Genomic DNA, 16,855 nt, shown 5'->3' with positions numbered 1-16,855 from the left:
GTAACTCTAAATATGATGCTCTCATTCCTATTTGGTTTTCTTAGAACTCGAAGTGTGTTATTTGAACAAATGTTCCTTCATGTCTTACAGTAGCTAATGCAATGTAATGGAATCTGTATGTTAAATTTTCTGTTTCTACTACAGGTTTTGTCGCCTATTCCCACATATAAAGTAACATGAACTCGTGTCATTGAATGTTCTCCACAGGACTTACCTAAAATGATGTATTGATAGTGCTGTACTGAGCTGCCACAATAAATGTTTATGTCTATATTACTTCAGAAGATTTCATTTTATTGGAGGAGCTGGTAGTCTATCAGTAGACAAAAGAGACTTGCTAGAATCTTTCTCTTTTGTACAAGCAAAGTATATTCCGTTCTAGAATCTAATGAATTGAACTTCACTGCTGAAACAAACTATAGGTGAAGCATTATGCTTTGGGAGAACAAGAGTAAGGAAATCTATATTTCTATTTTTTGCCCTGATAAAGCAAACGGTTTATGGAGATTTAGAAAAGATTTTAATTTTTTAAAATGTTTTCTCCGTTTGCTAACGTGATTTTGATCTTTAAATCATCTTATCTTTAAAGTGATCACCACATCAGCTGAAAAGACCTTAAATCAATACAGTTACACATGCCTCTTGTGATGTGTCTTTAAAGCACATATATGTGCATATACAGGTCCGTGCAATCAAAGCTAACAGCAAGCAACCCAGATTTTACTTTTCTCATTTTGAATATGTTTGGAAGATTTATTTCGTTACCCAGTATTTCTGTTTGCAGAGCAGACAGAATCACTGGCGTGGTATGTAAGAATTTATTTTTGTTTGTTTTTATTTAGTTTGACAAGGGCTATGCTTACAGCATTCGTCACAGCTATGGGAAAGAAGGAAAGAGAACTGATTATACCCCATACAGCTGCATGAAGATTATCATGTCCAATCCACCAAGTCAAGGGGATTATCATGGTGAGTTCCTTTAAAAAAAAAAGTAAATAATTTAAAAACAGTGGAAACCCTTGGCTAGAGAAGTTATTCTCTCCTATAGTCTCTTAAATTATATATTTAATTTTACAGCCACAGTGGTTTTGCATTGTTCTCTTTAGATCACACTTGATAACTTCTGGGTTTCTGTATATTGGGTCATGCAGTGCAAGGAGACTGTGAATGTATAGATGCTTTAAAAAGAGACCAGATAGAGGCGTTTTGAAATACGAATTCAGTTGTACAGAAATGCTGAAGTTTGCTAGGGTGCTTTAAAGCCTCTACCTCTGTGCAGCTAAATACGGAAAACATGCAGTGACTTGGCCATCGTTATTCTCAGGACAAGAGGAAATGGGCACGAACTTGAACGTAAGAAGTTCCACCTAAACGTGAGGAGGAACTTCTTTCCTGTGAGGGTGGCAGAGCCCTGGAAGAGGCTGCCCAGGGAGGTGGTGGAGTCTCCTTCTCTGGAGACATTCCAAACCCACCTGGACACGTTCCTGTGCAACCTGCTCTGGGTCCTGTGGCCCTGCTTTGGCAGGGGGTTGGACTAGATGATCTCCAGAGGTCCCTTCCAACCCCATAGCATTCTGTGATTCTAGGACTAAGTCATTCATTCAGTTCTATCTTAAAACTAATTCTGGGACAAACTCCCCCCTGCCTTCACTTCCATTTAAGCTGGTGGAACTTTCGAAGGCATTTCTGAAGTAATATTTTTACAAAGAACTATGCTTTAAAGACCAGTTGGCTCTCATCACTTGCCTTTTCCTGATATTCTTTTTTTCCCCACAGCTATTAAATTTCCACAGCGCTATCATTTTTAGGATGGAACTAACTAAAACCCTTTTCCTGTCAGTGAATGTGAATTGAGGCCTGTTTACGTTGGGATATTTTATGTAACTCTTCAGCCTGTGGGGCCCTGATAACCGTGCAGAGGAGTAATTATTAAAAAATAATAATAATTTAAAAAAAATAAAGCAATTGTACACATGGGCAATTAACTTTCTTATTAATAAGCTATTAGACAATTAGGAAGAGCTTAGCTGGTCTCTTGGGTGCCTTACTGTGCTAACTCCAGGGTGAAGAGCCTTGTTGGTGAGCTTGCATCCTTCTCCCTCTCAGGGTGCCCGTTCCGCCACAGCGATCCCGAGCTCCTGAAGCAGAAGCTGCAGGCGTACAAGATCCCTCCCAGTGGAATAGCCCAGGTAAGGAGTCAATTTGTTTGGTGTTTTTTGATTAATAAGGCACCGCTCTTCAATTTCACTTTCTACTTGAGTAGAAATGCTGGATGTGATTTGTCAATGTGCTTTGCGAAGGGTCTCTCCTTACCAGAATCCTGACTTTCTGGCCCCAGTGCTCCCACTGATGTTTTGATCATTGTCATCACCTTTTGTTGTTAAATATTATGAGTTGATTTATTACTATGCTGGATACAATGCAGAATTTTGGGGTTTTTTTGTTTTACTGCGCTGGGACACAGAAAAATTTAAATTAATCTGGCAATATTTTGGAGAATTTATTCTTGCAGTAACTTCTAAAAAACATATATTCTTAATCATGCATTGCACTAACTTCCCCTAAACAACAAAAGGACATGAAAAGCCTGGTGAAATTAAGCAGAGATTTTTAGCAGCTTTTTAAAACGTAACATTAAATTGAGAACCTGTCTTCTATAGCAGGGACAACGCAGAAATAGCTGTATACTTAAGAACTATGACTCCCATTGTGTGCTCTGCCAAGAGATAAAGACTAGAAAAGGGTGCCATCATCTTCATTGGAGGAAGATGTATGGGTTAGAGTTAAGCTTTGAGACAGTTCAACAAAAACCTGCTTTAGGTCCACAGAAAAAGAACTTGCTTTAAGTTGTCATCTTTACTTCATGTGGAGCGTCACAACTGCTTGTCAGGCTTCAACGGAGTGTTGGACTAGATAAAAAAGAATGTGAAAATTCCATTTAAAGTAGTCTCCCTTCGAAGGAATAATTAAGGTACAAAGTAAAAGGGAATAGTTTTAAAGTGTTTATTGTTCACTCCTAGTCATTCTTGACAAATTCTTGGAATACCCGGACTTTTCCCTAGAAATGTTTTGTTGGTTGGGGTTTATTTTTGTTTTTATTTTTCTTCTTTTCTCCTGGTTCATATAAAAAAAGCATTTGACTGTCTTCCATATATCTGACATATATCCCTGTGAAGTAGGATTGGGATTCACTAGAAGTCTTAGTCTTTCTTATCAAAAGGGACTTAAGAAAACTCTCCCCATCAGTGTTTGCTTTGCCCGAAAACAGACATTGTGCTCTCCACGAATTTTGTGGTGACAGTTTAAGTGCAGTTGGGGTGTAGGGCCCTGAAGTGGCCTCTCCTGGTTTTAAACCAAAACAAACCACCCTCCACCCAAAAATTAATAATTATTAAAACAAATGGAAAAGAAATGGGCTGTCGCTGGATTTCCAGAACTTGATCTTTTGCAGCAGACTGTCTTTGAGATATTCAGGAGTAGGAGGAAGAGGACTGATTGGTTCACATCTGTCTCCAAGATCTCAAAGAGATTTTATTGCTACTGCTTCATTTGTGTGGTCCAGTAACATTTGCATGATCAATAGCAGTTCAGGACCCTTCAGGTTTTTTCAGTCTTCTCTGATGCTGGGGATAGTTGCTGAGTATCAGAAATGTCGTTTTCCCTTCAGTCAGTGAATGGTTAATAGGGGTGGATGGTTTGTCAGTCGTTCAAAGCCTGATATAGTTGCTTTTCCAGTATCTGGGCCTCAAAATTGACATTTGATGAAATGGTGAGCTTTGAATCTTTGAGTCTGTTAGCTCCAGATCAAATGAGGGCTTCCCTATGACCCCACAGATTCCTGTATTTAATGACTGATTCAGAGCTTGACCTTTCAGCTATGTATTTTAATAAATCATACGTCTTTCCTGAGTCAAGGCCTCTTATGCTTGTTCCTAGCTTTGTTCCAAAATTCTTTTGCTGTCTTCAAATGTGACTTCGTTTAGTGTCTTCTCTTGCTCCACATGCTCTAGACGAGCTGGTTGTCACTAAGAGAAAAATTCCCTTCTGTGTAGTCAAAACCAGATTGATACATGTACCTAAACGCTTCTTCTGTTCTCTCTGCATGATTCGTGGTAGGGATAAATGTGTTGTTCTGGACAAAGTGGACACTCAAGTGGCCACGTGCACAGGACTGCAAACTCAAAAGGTGCAGGTTTTTTTATAACAGTTTACCAGGATTTGACAACGAGTGGAAATCTCACATCCACTCAGTGAAAGATGACAACGAGTGGAAATCTCACATCCACTCAATGAAAGACAGTGCGTGAAATCAGTGCATCATCAATAAATAAATCATCAATAAATACGTGTGATGGTGTCACAGGTGAGACAGTAAATGACATCCTCTAGTGGATCTGGATACTGGTTTGGTTTGGGGGATTTTTGTTTGTTTGTGTTTTTCTAAAGGAGATCAGAACTCTCTCCCTGCTTGGTTACCTCACACATTCCCCCACCCTGGTGTTAATGGGATTTTTGTTTGTTTGTGTTTTTCTAAAGATCAAGGAGATTAGAACTCTCTCCCTGCTTGGTTACCCCACACATTCCCCCACCCTGGTGTTAACGTTTACTGGGGTTTCAACATCAGTCATCTTCGTGGTAGTGCTTTTGTAAGCTCTGATTCAATAAGAGATCTCTAGTTTACTGGGGTTTCAACATCAGTCATCTTCATGATAGTGCTTTTGTAAGCTCTGATTAAATAAGAGATCTCTATTAGTTAAGATATTAAATAAGAGATCTTCTATTAAGTTGGTATTTTTTGTGGAAATATATAAAATGGATACAAAAATTGATACACTTGATATAGACAAACCTCATGCAATACCCATTTTATTATCGCAGCGCAATTTGGTATGCTCAAAGTTCCTTAAAATTTCTTTCAGCAAATCTAAGCCTTGTCTTTTTTGACTTGTGGCTCTAATAAAATTTTAATGGATGATGATATTGTATGGCACTTCACATGTATTAATTTACCTCTTTTCGCAAAGATCATATTTTTACTTAAAACACTGATTTTCGTGGATTTTTGTGGTGGGATTCTTTCCCCATTAAAGTAACTGCTTAAAACCCAAGTCTTAAAACAGGGTACCCTTACACGTTTGCTGCCAAGAAATTCTAAAAAAGGACTATACCTTTGATTTAAAAATTGTACATCATTCAGGTTTCTCAAGTGGTGGGTTAAGACTCCTTGTTCACTGTCCAAAATCTCTCAGATAGCTATTGGGGTTTTTTTATCAAAACCCATAATTTATCAAAACCTGTAAATGCTTTGAAATTATTAAATCTTTCAAAGTGGACAGTGTAAAAGTCTTGAAAGTTAAGATTATTCAAGGAGACCTTTGTGACAGTCTGGGGTTGATACGTGTAAATATGAATGCTTAAAGGTTCTACGTATTTTTCTATAGACGGAGAACATTTATTGATATAGTTGTGTGTTAGGAGTACATCTCCCTCATTTTATCTGAGATTCTGCTTTCTCTGACTTACTCTCTAGACCCTGTATTTTGACACTACATTTTCATAGTTTCTCAGCTAAAATGTGTGCCTTGTTTAATTGTCTTGTATTTTGTTTATTTTTCAAGTATGAACATGCTTATTGATTTCTCTAGGACTACTTTTACACCTGAACTAAACAGATACAAATTTAACCAACCAATAGTAAACCTTCTTTTCTAATATTAAAGCTCCCATCTATTCTGATTGCTCTGATATTACATCTCTTGATCAACCCTGTTGACTCTTTTAGTGTGAGTTTATTGGTGCTGTGGTGTATCACTGACACCAGCAGTGGGTATAATACTGTGGAGTATTAACGTGACGTGGCTTCACATCTTAAGATGACATACAACATCTTAACATGACATGGCTTAAAACTAATTATTTTAAAAATTTGAGTTATGGTATTTCAGACTACTAAATTTTTTCCTAATCTTCATTTTATTGCTGCAAAGTTGAAACAAATATTAGAATCAGAAGGTGTATAAGGCTATTGTCAGGTGAGGCTGTAACGTTAAGAAGGCTGTATGTGATTAAATAAGAGTGGTCTGTGAAAAAATCTGATATAAGTAATGATAAGGAAAAAAGAAAGGTAAATGTTGAACTGCTGGACTGATGGGTAGGCTTGTGACAGTAAACCAAAAAAAAACCAGCATAGGAAGGCAACTTGAGAGAATGCTGAGAGATGCAGAAACTTGGTGAGAAGTGCAGCTAACCTGTTAGATAATAAAAGGCTGCAAGAATATCAAAGAGCATGTAATGCATTTCATTATACACATTTGAAAGTACATAAGGTAGATGTTTCATTAATTTGGAAACGATTAAAAGTTGAACTGGAAAATATATCTTTTCAAGTTTGGATTTTACATTCTAACCAGCAAAAGGAGGTAATTCACATGTATGGACAGGTGCTGTTGAGAGTGTTTATTATTGAATCACGGAATAGCTGAGTTTGGAAGATCATCTTGTCTGATGCCCCTGCTCCAGAAGGGTCATCTGGAGCCTGTTGCCCTGGACACTCTCTGGATGGGTTTTGAGTATCTCCAAGGACGGAGGCTCCACAGCCTCTCTGGGCAACCTGTGCAGGTGCTTAGTCAAATGTGCCTTTTAGAACAAATAATATGAAAAGTAGAGTTAAAATGCATGGGTTTTTTTTGTTGTTAGAGAGATGAACAGCATTAATTCAGGGCGTCCAATTTAGAAGTACTTAAATTAATTAGTCAAATCATAGACTTTAGTTTTGGGAGCAGTTAATTAGCTTCAATGGACCCTGCTGGTGTGGAAGGCACTTCTCTCTGTTCATCCTGCCTGTTGAGTTTCCACTCCTTTCCTTATACATGGTAAAATAGATGTAAAAAATTACCTAACCGTAGGTTTACCTGGGGAAGGTGAGGGGGAATGAGGTTTGTTTTCAGATGGCACGAGTGGGTGGACAGAATCAGGGGCTGTGTCTTCACACTTCAGCAGCTTCCATTTATGGTGTATTAAACTACTCCTGAAATTTTTATTTAGAAGAGAAGGAAAAATGAAGCCCACCAAAAGAGTCAAAGGGATTAAACACACAGTTCAGGATGAGAAAAAAGGAAAACAAAAAATGAACATATGAAAGAAAAATGTTGCAGCTCATTGTTCTTGAAGCTCTTATGTTGCAAACTTAGAATGTACATGAAGCAAATACTTCAATTTTATTAATTTTGTACGGGTTTTTTTGATTTTGAAGTATTTCAGATACTTGCTTTCATACTTGATAACAGTCGAGGCTTTGACTCAGCATTTCCTTGCACCAGAGGAATGTGGGTTATCTCTCATACCTGACTGTCTTTTAAAATAGGGGGCTGTAAAATCATACAGGATTTGTCAGTTGAGTGAAAAATTGTCACTGAAAATTAGCCAAAAAATTTTGTAATCATAAACCATACATTTCTATAGCGCTATTTTGGAACTATGTGAAATTAGAGAAGTGGAATCCTCGGGTGCATTAACCCTTCTTGCCTCTGATGTTCACACCGTTGACTTTCAGCTGTAGATGGTATAAAGCTTTGAAAAATAGCCCACAACCAAGCAAACAAAACCAACCAGCATTAGAGCTGTTTCCTTTTACAATTATTAACTCAGTTTAAATTAATGTTTGTCTTCATTTAATAAGCTGCCCAGGGGTTGCTGCAGCAAATATAGGCACATATTGACATATGCTTCTCATTCGGACATTTCACTTAGTCCTCTGTGAAGTATTTAATGAGTTCCTTACTGACGTACATTAAATAAGAACTTCAGGCTAGAAAACCTGTACCTGAAAAATGGAGGAGAAAATACAGGTGTTTTTACGAGACGCTAATAAAATACCTTCTTCTGGATCATAACTGCCTCTTCCTTTTACCTTTCTAAAGTGTAATATAACACAAGTAGGTTTTGGTCTTTGACAGGTGCAGGGGAGAAGTTGTTCTCTTATGGTGCCCTAAATATCACCACGTGCAATGCTGAGCACTGTGTGATCAAGTATTCTACACTACAGAAGAAGTCAAAGAGTATAAAAGGAACAGGAGCTCTGGCAAAGCTGTAACAATGAATTTCTAGCCTGTGAGTGAGTCCCTGAGGGAAAACACAGCTTCAATTTGGAGCATTGTACTATACGGGTATACATTAGAAACACGAAACCTTCAAAACCAATTTTAAAATACAAAGGGAATCTCCAAAAAAGTTCAGATTCCCATATTGACCAGGAAGCATTGGGGAGTCCTGGTGCAGGACCTAAGGCTGAGGTGGCCACAAACGGACTGGAAACAGGAGAAAACTGGAATGTGTTCCAGTGGAATGGAGACAGACTCCAGCAGTTGCACCCAGTCGTATCTTCGGTCACCTCTGAAATAAAAAGAAAGTCAGAAATGAGTCAGACTCAACTGACTCTACAGTAGGAAGATTTTCATTTTGAAAATATAAGGTAATTCGGCAGTTTTCAAATAAAACAAACTCACTTTGGGTAAGTAAAAATAACAATGGATAATTACAGAGCCCAAACCATCCTGCTGTGCAGCATCTCGGCGTTGGATGCTGAGGATCTCTAAAGCAGGTGGCTGCGTGCAGCTGCCAAACATCATCTTCACCTCATTAGTAGTCAGTAAAGCAACATCAGAAGAGCGAGTTGCAGATGGCAGCAAGAGAAAATGCACAGAAGAACTAACAAAAAGAGTCCTTGAGTACGTCCCTTTACTTGCAAAATAAAGCAATTTACTGTAAATGTCTTAGAGGCAGAAGATTGTTGCTGTGAATTAGCGTAGTTTCGAGTGGAGGTCTGTTTCTGGGGAACACGAGGAAAAAACAGCTGCAAGCTTCCTTTCATTATGTGCACAAATGCAACAGGAAAGGTAATATTTATTATGAATTATAAATCTGTTTTATTTAAATATAGGGCTGTTAGTTTCTCTCCCACAGAGGACTCCTTTCTAGCTGACTCCATTCTATTGCAATCTTTAACCTTTTTTTTTGTTTGTTTGTTTCTTCTCTTGGCAACTTGTTCCCTATTGAAGCCAGTTAATCTACTAAACCTGTTCTTCTTTGGATATGTTTAACCTGCCCCTTATTCCTCAGCGCCACCATGTATGCAGAAGGTGAATCTGGTCCCCTGTGATGGGACTGGTTCAAAGTTAGGTATGTGCCACCTTGGCTGCCTTCTGGCTGCCTCTCGGAACGGGCAGGAGCTGAATCATAACTGCTTTTCCCTGAATGAGCCACAAATGTTGCTTTGGCTTTTCCACCCAACCACAACTTGTAATCAACATGGAGGAACCGTCTAGCTTTGTCATCTCTACCTGCCAAATTTGGCTGAAGTTGGCCAACCGCTCAAAGTCAGGGAGGTGATGTGGTGGAGAGGGCCAAGGAGCCAGGAGTAAGAAGATGACTGCCAATGCAATTGTACTGTAAGTTGTTAATAATTTTAACAAACTGGATGAAAGTCTCTGGTCAGTTCTGGTGGGCGTTCTGTTTGATGGAACACTCTTTGAATGCTGGGGAAAAGAAGCGGTGTGAAGACCAGGTTACCGAACTTCTCTGGAGAATGCTGGTAGAGGTTCCTCTAACAGCTGTTCTCTAAGGTATGTGTCTTCACAGTAGTACAGCAGAAAAATCTGTGTGGTGACTTGGGAGGAGTCTAGAGGGAGCGGGACAGTAGTTCCTTGGTGAAACTGCAGGGCAGCTGGGCAATAAAGATCAAACCTCTGCAAAATAACATGGTTGCTCTGTAAAAATTGGAAGTCCCTCAAAGCCAACTGATAACATGACCATTATAGCTTTCATATGTCAGGAGTATCGATTCAACAAAGTCCTCTACTTTACAGGTGGGTCAAGATTTTCCCAAGGATGGGTCAAGGGCTTAAACAGGCATGGTTTCAGAATAGTTTGCTCAGAATAATCTCTCTTACAAAATTGGAATTTTTTTTCTGTCATCACCTGTGCTGTGTCGGTCAGTGACCCCTCTTCTGATACCTGTCACTTCAAGTTGCCATTTTTATGCTGAACTGTCAGAGAAGACAGCAGCAGCTTCGTCTTGCATCCTGTGAATCATTGGGAGTTAATAAGTCAAAAAGCTACCTTTGGTAATCCTTGTCTTTTCCACTCTTCGGGACGGTTGGATAATGACATCATGGATACAAAAAGCAACTACACCTTTGTGGTCTGTGACTGAAGAGTTCAACAAATCGTGGGATGACTAGCTCTTTCAAAAAGTTCTCTTCAGTTACAAGAGAACCTCAATCCTTTTAAATTTTGGGGGTTTATACTCGGAATTTTTCCATACTGAAGTTTTTGTTTGCTCACTTAAGCTTCTGAGACTGAGAGTATATTTACACCTGAATTTGGAGAACTTTATTTTAGATATAATCTTGATTAAGTGAAGAATAATTTTAAGAAAACCTAAACTATTTATGAACTAGATGAAATTAGTGCACTTATTTCAGCTGGAAAAATAATTTTTGAAAAGTCTGAATGCTAAAGGACATTTACGAGTGTTTCTTTCAACTCCCCAACAGGCATATAGGTTTTCTGACCACTACTCCAAATTGTGTCAAAAATACTTTTTAAAAGGTACACGTGTACATTGTGGTTTTACTTAAAAATAGAGAGAGCTCTTTTGCATGGTATAGTAAGGAGCAGGGGAAAGCATAAGGCAAACTCTAATTGAAGCGTGTAGAATAAATGAGTTTTCTTCAATCCTTATCTACTTCACGTGACACTAATTTTTTCCGTCAATTTCAAAGGAAGGAGGATGTAAAAAAAAAAATACTATGTATATATACACACACAGAGATAGTGCCAGATCTCAGACTTAATTGCCTCGTTGGCCTTGGCCTTGATCTTTTCCAGAAGATGTAACAGGAAGTGGCAAGAGGGACAGAAATGTAATCAGCTGGGCTATTACAGAGAAACAATGCGGCTAAGTACCTTCCTGGCAGTGTGTTGCTGGTTTTATCCATTCAGCAAATGTAATTTATTTATACATCTGTCAATAAATACAAGGTGGCATCCAATAATGAGTACAGCAGGGACTTAAGCAGGAGTGTATTGCTGTGTTTGACATAAAGGTCAACCTTGGGAAAGGGGCTTGAAATTAACATTTCTTGAAAACTCTTTTTCCTTCCACTGAGGCTATCTCTTAATTCCAGCAATTTTCTCCGCTGGATAAGCCGAGAGAGCATACATTTTGATTGTATAAAAGGAGGGAGGAGGTGATGAAACTTTAAAAAAATTTCAACTGGCATTGCATTCTGGTGATAAGAATGGGACTTTATGCAGCACAGAAGAGATTACCTGAAGTAGAATTGGGAAGCAAATTGTATTTACAAAAGATGGCATGATTTTTCCTAATAGGTGTTCAAAACAGGCTATTCACTCACATATTCTGCTGAGCTTGACTAGAAATAACTTCATTTCAAACAGGACAAATCTGATTGAAGGTAAAAGCATTCCCCTCTCGCAGATACTTGTCTAAAGGATTTGCATTAAATTTTCTTGATGGGAGCACAGCAGTATTTTATTCTGCATCTGCATGAGCTGGTAATGTGGAAAATGAAAATACAAATCGTGTCCTTGATTGCTTCATGCTTCAGCCACTTGAATGACGAGATTTATGTCTGCAATTATGGAAGAGATGTTGCAATATGATAGTTTGACAATAACTGTCACAATTATATTACATTACCAAAATATAGATTCAACTTATTCTTGAAGTTAAGAGCATTGAAATTACAGTTTAAGGACCGGGCGTATTTTCCTGTGGTTTTATATTGTTTTTAATATAGCCAGGGTATTTTTAAAAAAAAAAAAGGTAGTATGTATAAATGTTGTGAGTTATTAGTGAGATACAGGCATGTCAAAGGTGTCATGTGCTGCGGAGTTCCACGAGGTACACACAGGGCTGTTGTGAAATTCCTTGTCATGATACGTATCAACGAGATGTGCACGTGCTACTTCTGAGTCCATTATGTTTTTTCTCCCTCTGTATAGATCCTGGAATTGGTGAAGGGCATGCATTACCAGCTGGCCTGTCAGAAGTACTTTGAGTTGACACACGATGTAAGTAGCTACTAATTTTTCTTAAACTATAGTCAGCAGCATTATCTTGAGAAAGGCCTTGGAAATCGTGAATAAAGACCGGAGACTGTTCGCAGTTTTCACATCTATCGTTAGCTGCCTTGCCTTGTAGTTTCCATTTCAGTCATTTAAAATATGCTTCAAATCTTCTTTTGTAATTTTCTGCATTTAAGTATTAATGTTATTAGTACCCTGAACGTTACAAGATGTAGTAGAAGGTTATGCTTTCTTGCTGAAAATGTAAACGTTGTTGGGTTCTGTCTATTTCAAGCCATTTAACTTTTTCAATATCTCATTTTTAAACAAATTGTGGTTTTTTTTAACCCATTATGCAAGCTTGGTATTTTGATATATACCTTATAAAATAAAGAAAATGGGTCTAAGAAGTTTAACTAAAACTAATCTTACATAGTTAATATTGTTAATTTTCACTTGATATTTTTTCATGTCTTTGGTCAGGTGTGATTAGTTTTTGAATCAAGATGAACATTCTTAGGGCTTTTCTGTTTGCTTAATCGTAAGTTTCTGCAACACATTAAAGCAAGATCCTCCACAAAATTGGAAGATAGTGAATGGTTGCAGTCCATCTCCTATGTGATTTCTTGATTCAAAGACCCAGTTTACCCATTGGTTCTAGATTCTTTGCTGCCAAGAAAAAAAAAAGAGGAGCGCTGGCCCATCTTATACCTTTAGTCTCTCCACAACTCCAAAAATGGAAACATCCCTTTCAAGCATCAGAATATGGAACAGCCTTGCTAAAAATATGGATGAGGATTAATGACCCACCCAGAGACATTCACCATTGACTTTTTTATTCTCACTGCTTTTCACATTTGATTTAAATGGATGTGTTTGTCTCCATAAATTTCCAGCAATCATATGTGTGCATGTGGATAAGCCGAATACTCTGAAAAGTATACTCTGAAAAGTATACAGTTGCTTTGGCAGCTGTAATTTGAAAGTAACGCTGTCTTACAGTCTTAGAAAATGATAAAAAAGGAAACTGAAAACTATACATAATTTGAAATTAAATAACACATGCCCTATGTAAGGCTTATTCAGTAGAAATAATATTTCCCCAAGGTCAACATTCACCAAACGATAAATCGGCACAGCGCCGAAGATCTGTTATGTTTTAGGAAATCTGGCTCTCCATTCTTCTGTGGCAAATTGCAGAATAGCATTATTTTTTTCACTCTTTCTTTATTTAATATAAAGATCTGTCTTTGCTCCTTGTGCTAAGACTCATCTTTCTCCTCTGCTGTTGTTAAGTATTTTACTTCAGTGAGAGAAAGCAGAATGCACAGACGGTTTTAGAGCATTCTGCTGTTAAACCTGTTACCAGCCTGCTTGGAATTATTTCTTTTTTTGTCCTACAACTATATGCTTTAGTAAATTTTTTATTTTTTTTCATTGGTTGGTCAAAAGATGTATCTTTGAAGCTGGTGCCAGTGAATCAGACAATCACACCTTTGTTTTCCTGCATATCACTAGCAGAGCTTTTCAGCGAAGGAAATTTCTGAAGAATTGGTCAGCATAACATTGATGGTTATTGTTTCTTCAAAGAGGTGAACAATCCCCAGTAAAATTTTCCTAGAAATAATTGACTGGCTCACGTGGAGAATTTCAGCTTCAATTATGTAAAAATTCTACCAAGTAAGTGTTTGCTATGTGTTGGGCAGAGCTGTTAGTGTTACCTAGAAGTCTTGAAAATGACAGTGCGTACGTGGGTATGATCTACTGTGAATGACTCTGTAGTGGAGACTTGTTTAAGGTTATGATATTTTTCTAAGTTCACAGCACCAGTTGCACGCGGTGTCCACTTCAGGACTCTCTTTGCATTTCCTCCCCATTTTCCTGTCTCAGGTTTCTACTGTATCTTGTACTCACGCTGGCAGCAGCTTTGCTGTTGGCTTCAGTAGAATCATAGAATCATCTCGGTCAGAAGGGACCTTTAAGGCCATCTAGTTCAACCCTCCTGCAGTCAGCAGGGACCCCCCAACTAGACCAGGTTGCCCAGGGCCTCGTCGAGCCTCACCTTGAATATCTCCAGGGATGAGGCCTCAACCACCTCCCTGGGCAACCTGTTTCAGTGCTCCACCACCCCAATAGTAAAGAACTTATTCCTAATGTCTAATCTAAATCTGCTTTTCTCCAGTTTAAAGCCATTGCCCCTTGTTCTGTCATTGACAGCCTTTGTAAACAGGTTCTCCCCAGCCTTCCTGTAGCCCCCCTCAGGTACTAGAAAGGCTGCCAATCGGTCTTCCCGGAGCCTCCTCTTCTCCAGGCTGAACAACCCCAGCTCCCTCAGCCTGTCCTCATGGCAGAGGTGCTCCAACCCCCTGATCATCCTCGTGACCCTCCTCTGGACCTGCTCCATCAGGTCCATCTCTTTCCTCGCTTGAGGGCTCCAGACCTGCACACAGCACTCCAGGTGAGGTCTCACCAGAGCAGAGCAAAGCAGAAGAATCACCTCTCTGGACCTGCTGGCAACGCATCTCTTGATGCAGCCCAAGCTGGGATTGGCCTTCTGGGCTGCAAGTGCCCACTGCCTGCTCATGTCCAGCTTCTCATCCACCAGCACCCCCAAGTCCCTTTCCTCAGGGCTGCTTTCTAATCCCTCACCCCCCAGTCTGTCCTGATGGTCAGGATTGTTCTGGCCCAAGTGCAGAACCTTGCATTTGCTCTTGTTGAACCTCATGAGGTTCACCTGGGCCCACCTCTCCAGCCTGTCCAGGTCCTTCTGGATGACATCCCACCCCTCAGGTGTATCGACACCACCACATAGCTTGGTGTTGTCTGCAAACTTGCTGACGGTGCTCTCTATCCCTATGTCTATATCATTGATAAGAATGTTGAACAGTACTGACCAGCACAGACCCTTGAGGGACACCACTTGTCACTTCTCTCCATCTGGACTTAAGGCCATTGAGTACCACCCTCTGGATGCGACCATCTGGCCAATTCCTTACCCACTGAACAGTCCACCCATCGAATCTGTATCTCCCAAGTCCCTTTCCTCAGGGCTGCTTTCTAATCCCTCACCCCCCAGTCTGTCCTGATGGTCAGGATTGTTCTGGCCCAAGTGCAGAACCTTGCATTTGCTCTTGTTGAACCTCATGAGGTTCACCTGGGCCCACCTCTCCAGCCTGTCCAGGTCCTTCTGGATGACATCCCACCCCTCAGGTGTATCGACACCACCACATAGCTTGGTGTTGTCTGCAAACTTGCTGACGGTGCTCTCTATCCCTATGTCTATATCATTGATAAGAATGTTGAACAGTACTGACCAGCACAGACCCTTGAGGGACACCACTTGTCACTTCTCTCCATCTGGACTTAAGGCCATTGAGTACCACCCTCTGGATGCGACCATCTGGCCAATTCCTTACCCACTGAACAGTCCACCCATCGAATCTGTATCTCTCCAATTTGGTGAGCAGGATGTTGTGGGGGACCATGTCAAAGGCCTTACAGAAGTCCAGATAGATCAGACAGATCCCATCCCCAGTTGTCCCTCTATCATAGAAGGCCACTAGGTTTGTCAGGCAGGACCTGCCCCTAGGAAAGCCATGTTGGCTGTCCTGAATCACCTCCCTGTCCTCCATGTACCCAAGCATGGCATCTAGAAGGATCTGTTCCATGATCTTCCCAGGCACAGAGGTGAGGCTGACAGGTGGGTGGTTCCCAGGGTCCTCCTTTCTACCCTTTTGAAAAAGGAGTGGGATGTTTCCTTTCTTCCAGTCCGCAGGGACTTCACCTGACTGCCACGACTTTTCAGATATCATGGCAAGTGTCTTGGCAAGGGCATCAGCCCGTTCCTTCAGGACTCTGGGGTGTATTTCATCAGGTCCCATGGACTTGTATATCTTCAGGATCCTCGGTTGATGGCGTGCCTTGGCTTCACTTGCAGGATCTCACCACCCTCACAACAAAGAAGTTCCTCCCCACATCTCATCTCACCTCCATCTCCCCTCTTTCAGGGTCAAACCCTTCCCCCTCCTCCTCTCCCTCCCCTCCCTGATGACCCAATGTTAGGAAGCCTTCCTTTACCAAGGGGCTGGCCAACCCCTGGCACTGGCGTCCTGGGGGGGTGGTTGAGGCCACCTTGTTGAAGAGGCGTTTAGACAGTGCCCTTCCGAATGGGCTTCTGGGGTGATTTGGGGTGCTTTTGGTGCAGTGGGGAGGCCAAGGCGGGCTGCGGAGCCCATGGCGGTGGGAGGCGAGGCCGGGTGGGCTTGTCCCCAGGCTTTGGGGGGGAGTGTGTGGCGAGCCCTGTCCCCGGCGGAGGGGACGCTGGGCGGGTTGCAGAGCAAAGCCTTGCAGGCCGTGTTGTGGTGTGTGTGTGTCCCATGTGGGTGGGCAAGGGCTGTGCGTGTGGTGGGGGCTGGGTGCTGCTTTGTGCGTGGGGCCGTGTCCGTGGGTCCCGCAGGGAGCCCTCTGTCCTGGCTGCCCCTGGGCAAGGGGACGGGGAGATGCCCCCGGCCACTGCCCCCCCGCTGCTGGTGGCTGCTCCCTGGGGGCAGCTCCTTGCCCTTTGGGGCTCCTGGGCTCCCCTTTGGGGCTCCTCGGGGCTGTGGCACCTGGGGGGGGCTGATTCCCGCTGCCCCCTGCCCTCCCTCCCTCTCCCCTCTCCCCCCCCACACCCCCCCAGGCACCCAGCGCTTCTGCAGAAACAGCTTTTATTGGCAGCACAAGAGAGAGACAAGGTCCTATGGAAGCTCCTCTAAACCCCTCCCTC

At 41.2% G+C, this 16,855-nt stretch overlaps 1 protein-coding gene across 3 annotated transcripts in view; it reads left to right on the top strand.

Moving 5' to 3' along the window:
* Positions 1 to 16,855, top strand: part of PRIM2 (primase, DNA, polypeptide 2 (58kDa)) — a 118,218-nt gene that overhangs the window by 90,737 nt on the left and 10,626 nt on the right. For all 3 annotated transcript variants that reach the window (XM_014943944.1, XM_014943941.1, XM_014943943.1), the window contains 3 exons: positions 843 to 969; positions 2,107 to 2,189; positions 12,028 to 12,096. In XM_014943944.1, the coding sequence (XP_014799430.1) occupies positions 843 to 969; positions 2,107 to 2,189; positions 12,028 to 12,096 (279 nt within the window). The remainder of the gene's footprint in view (positions 1 to 842; positions 970 to 2,106; positions 2,190 to 12,027; positions 12,097 to 16,855) is intronic.

Source organism: Calidris pugnax, unplaced genomic scaffold (genome assembly GCF_001431845.1).
Source record: "Calidris pugnax isolate Ruff unplaced genomic scaffold, ASM143184v1 scaffold105, whole genome shotgun sequence".
Lineage (NCBI taxonomy): Eukaryota > Metazoa > Chordata > Aves > Charadriiformes > Scolopacidae > Calidris > Calidris pugnax.
Note: the sequence above shows the minus strand (reverse complement) of the source record. Positions and strands in the feature narration are given on the sequence as shown.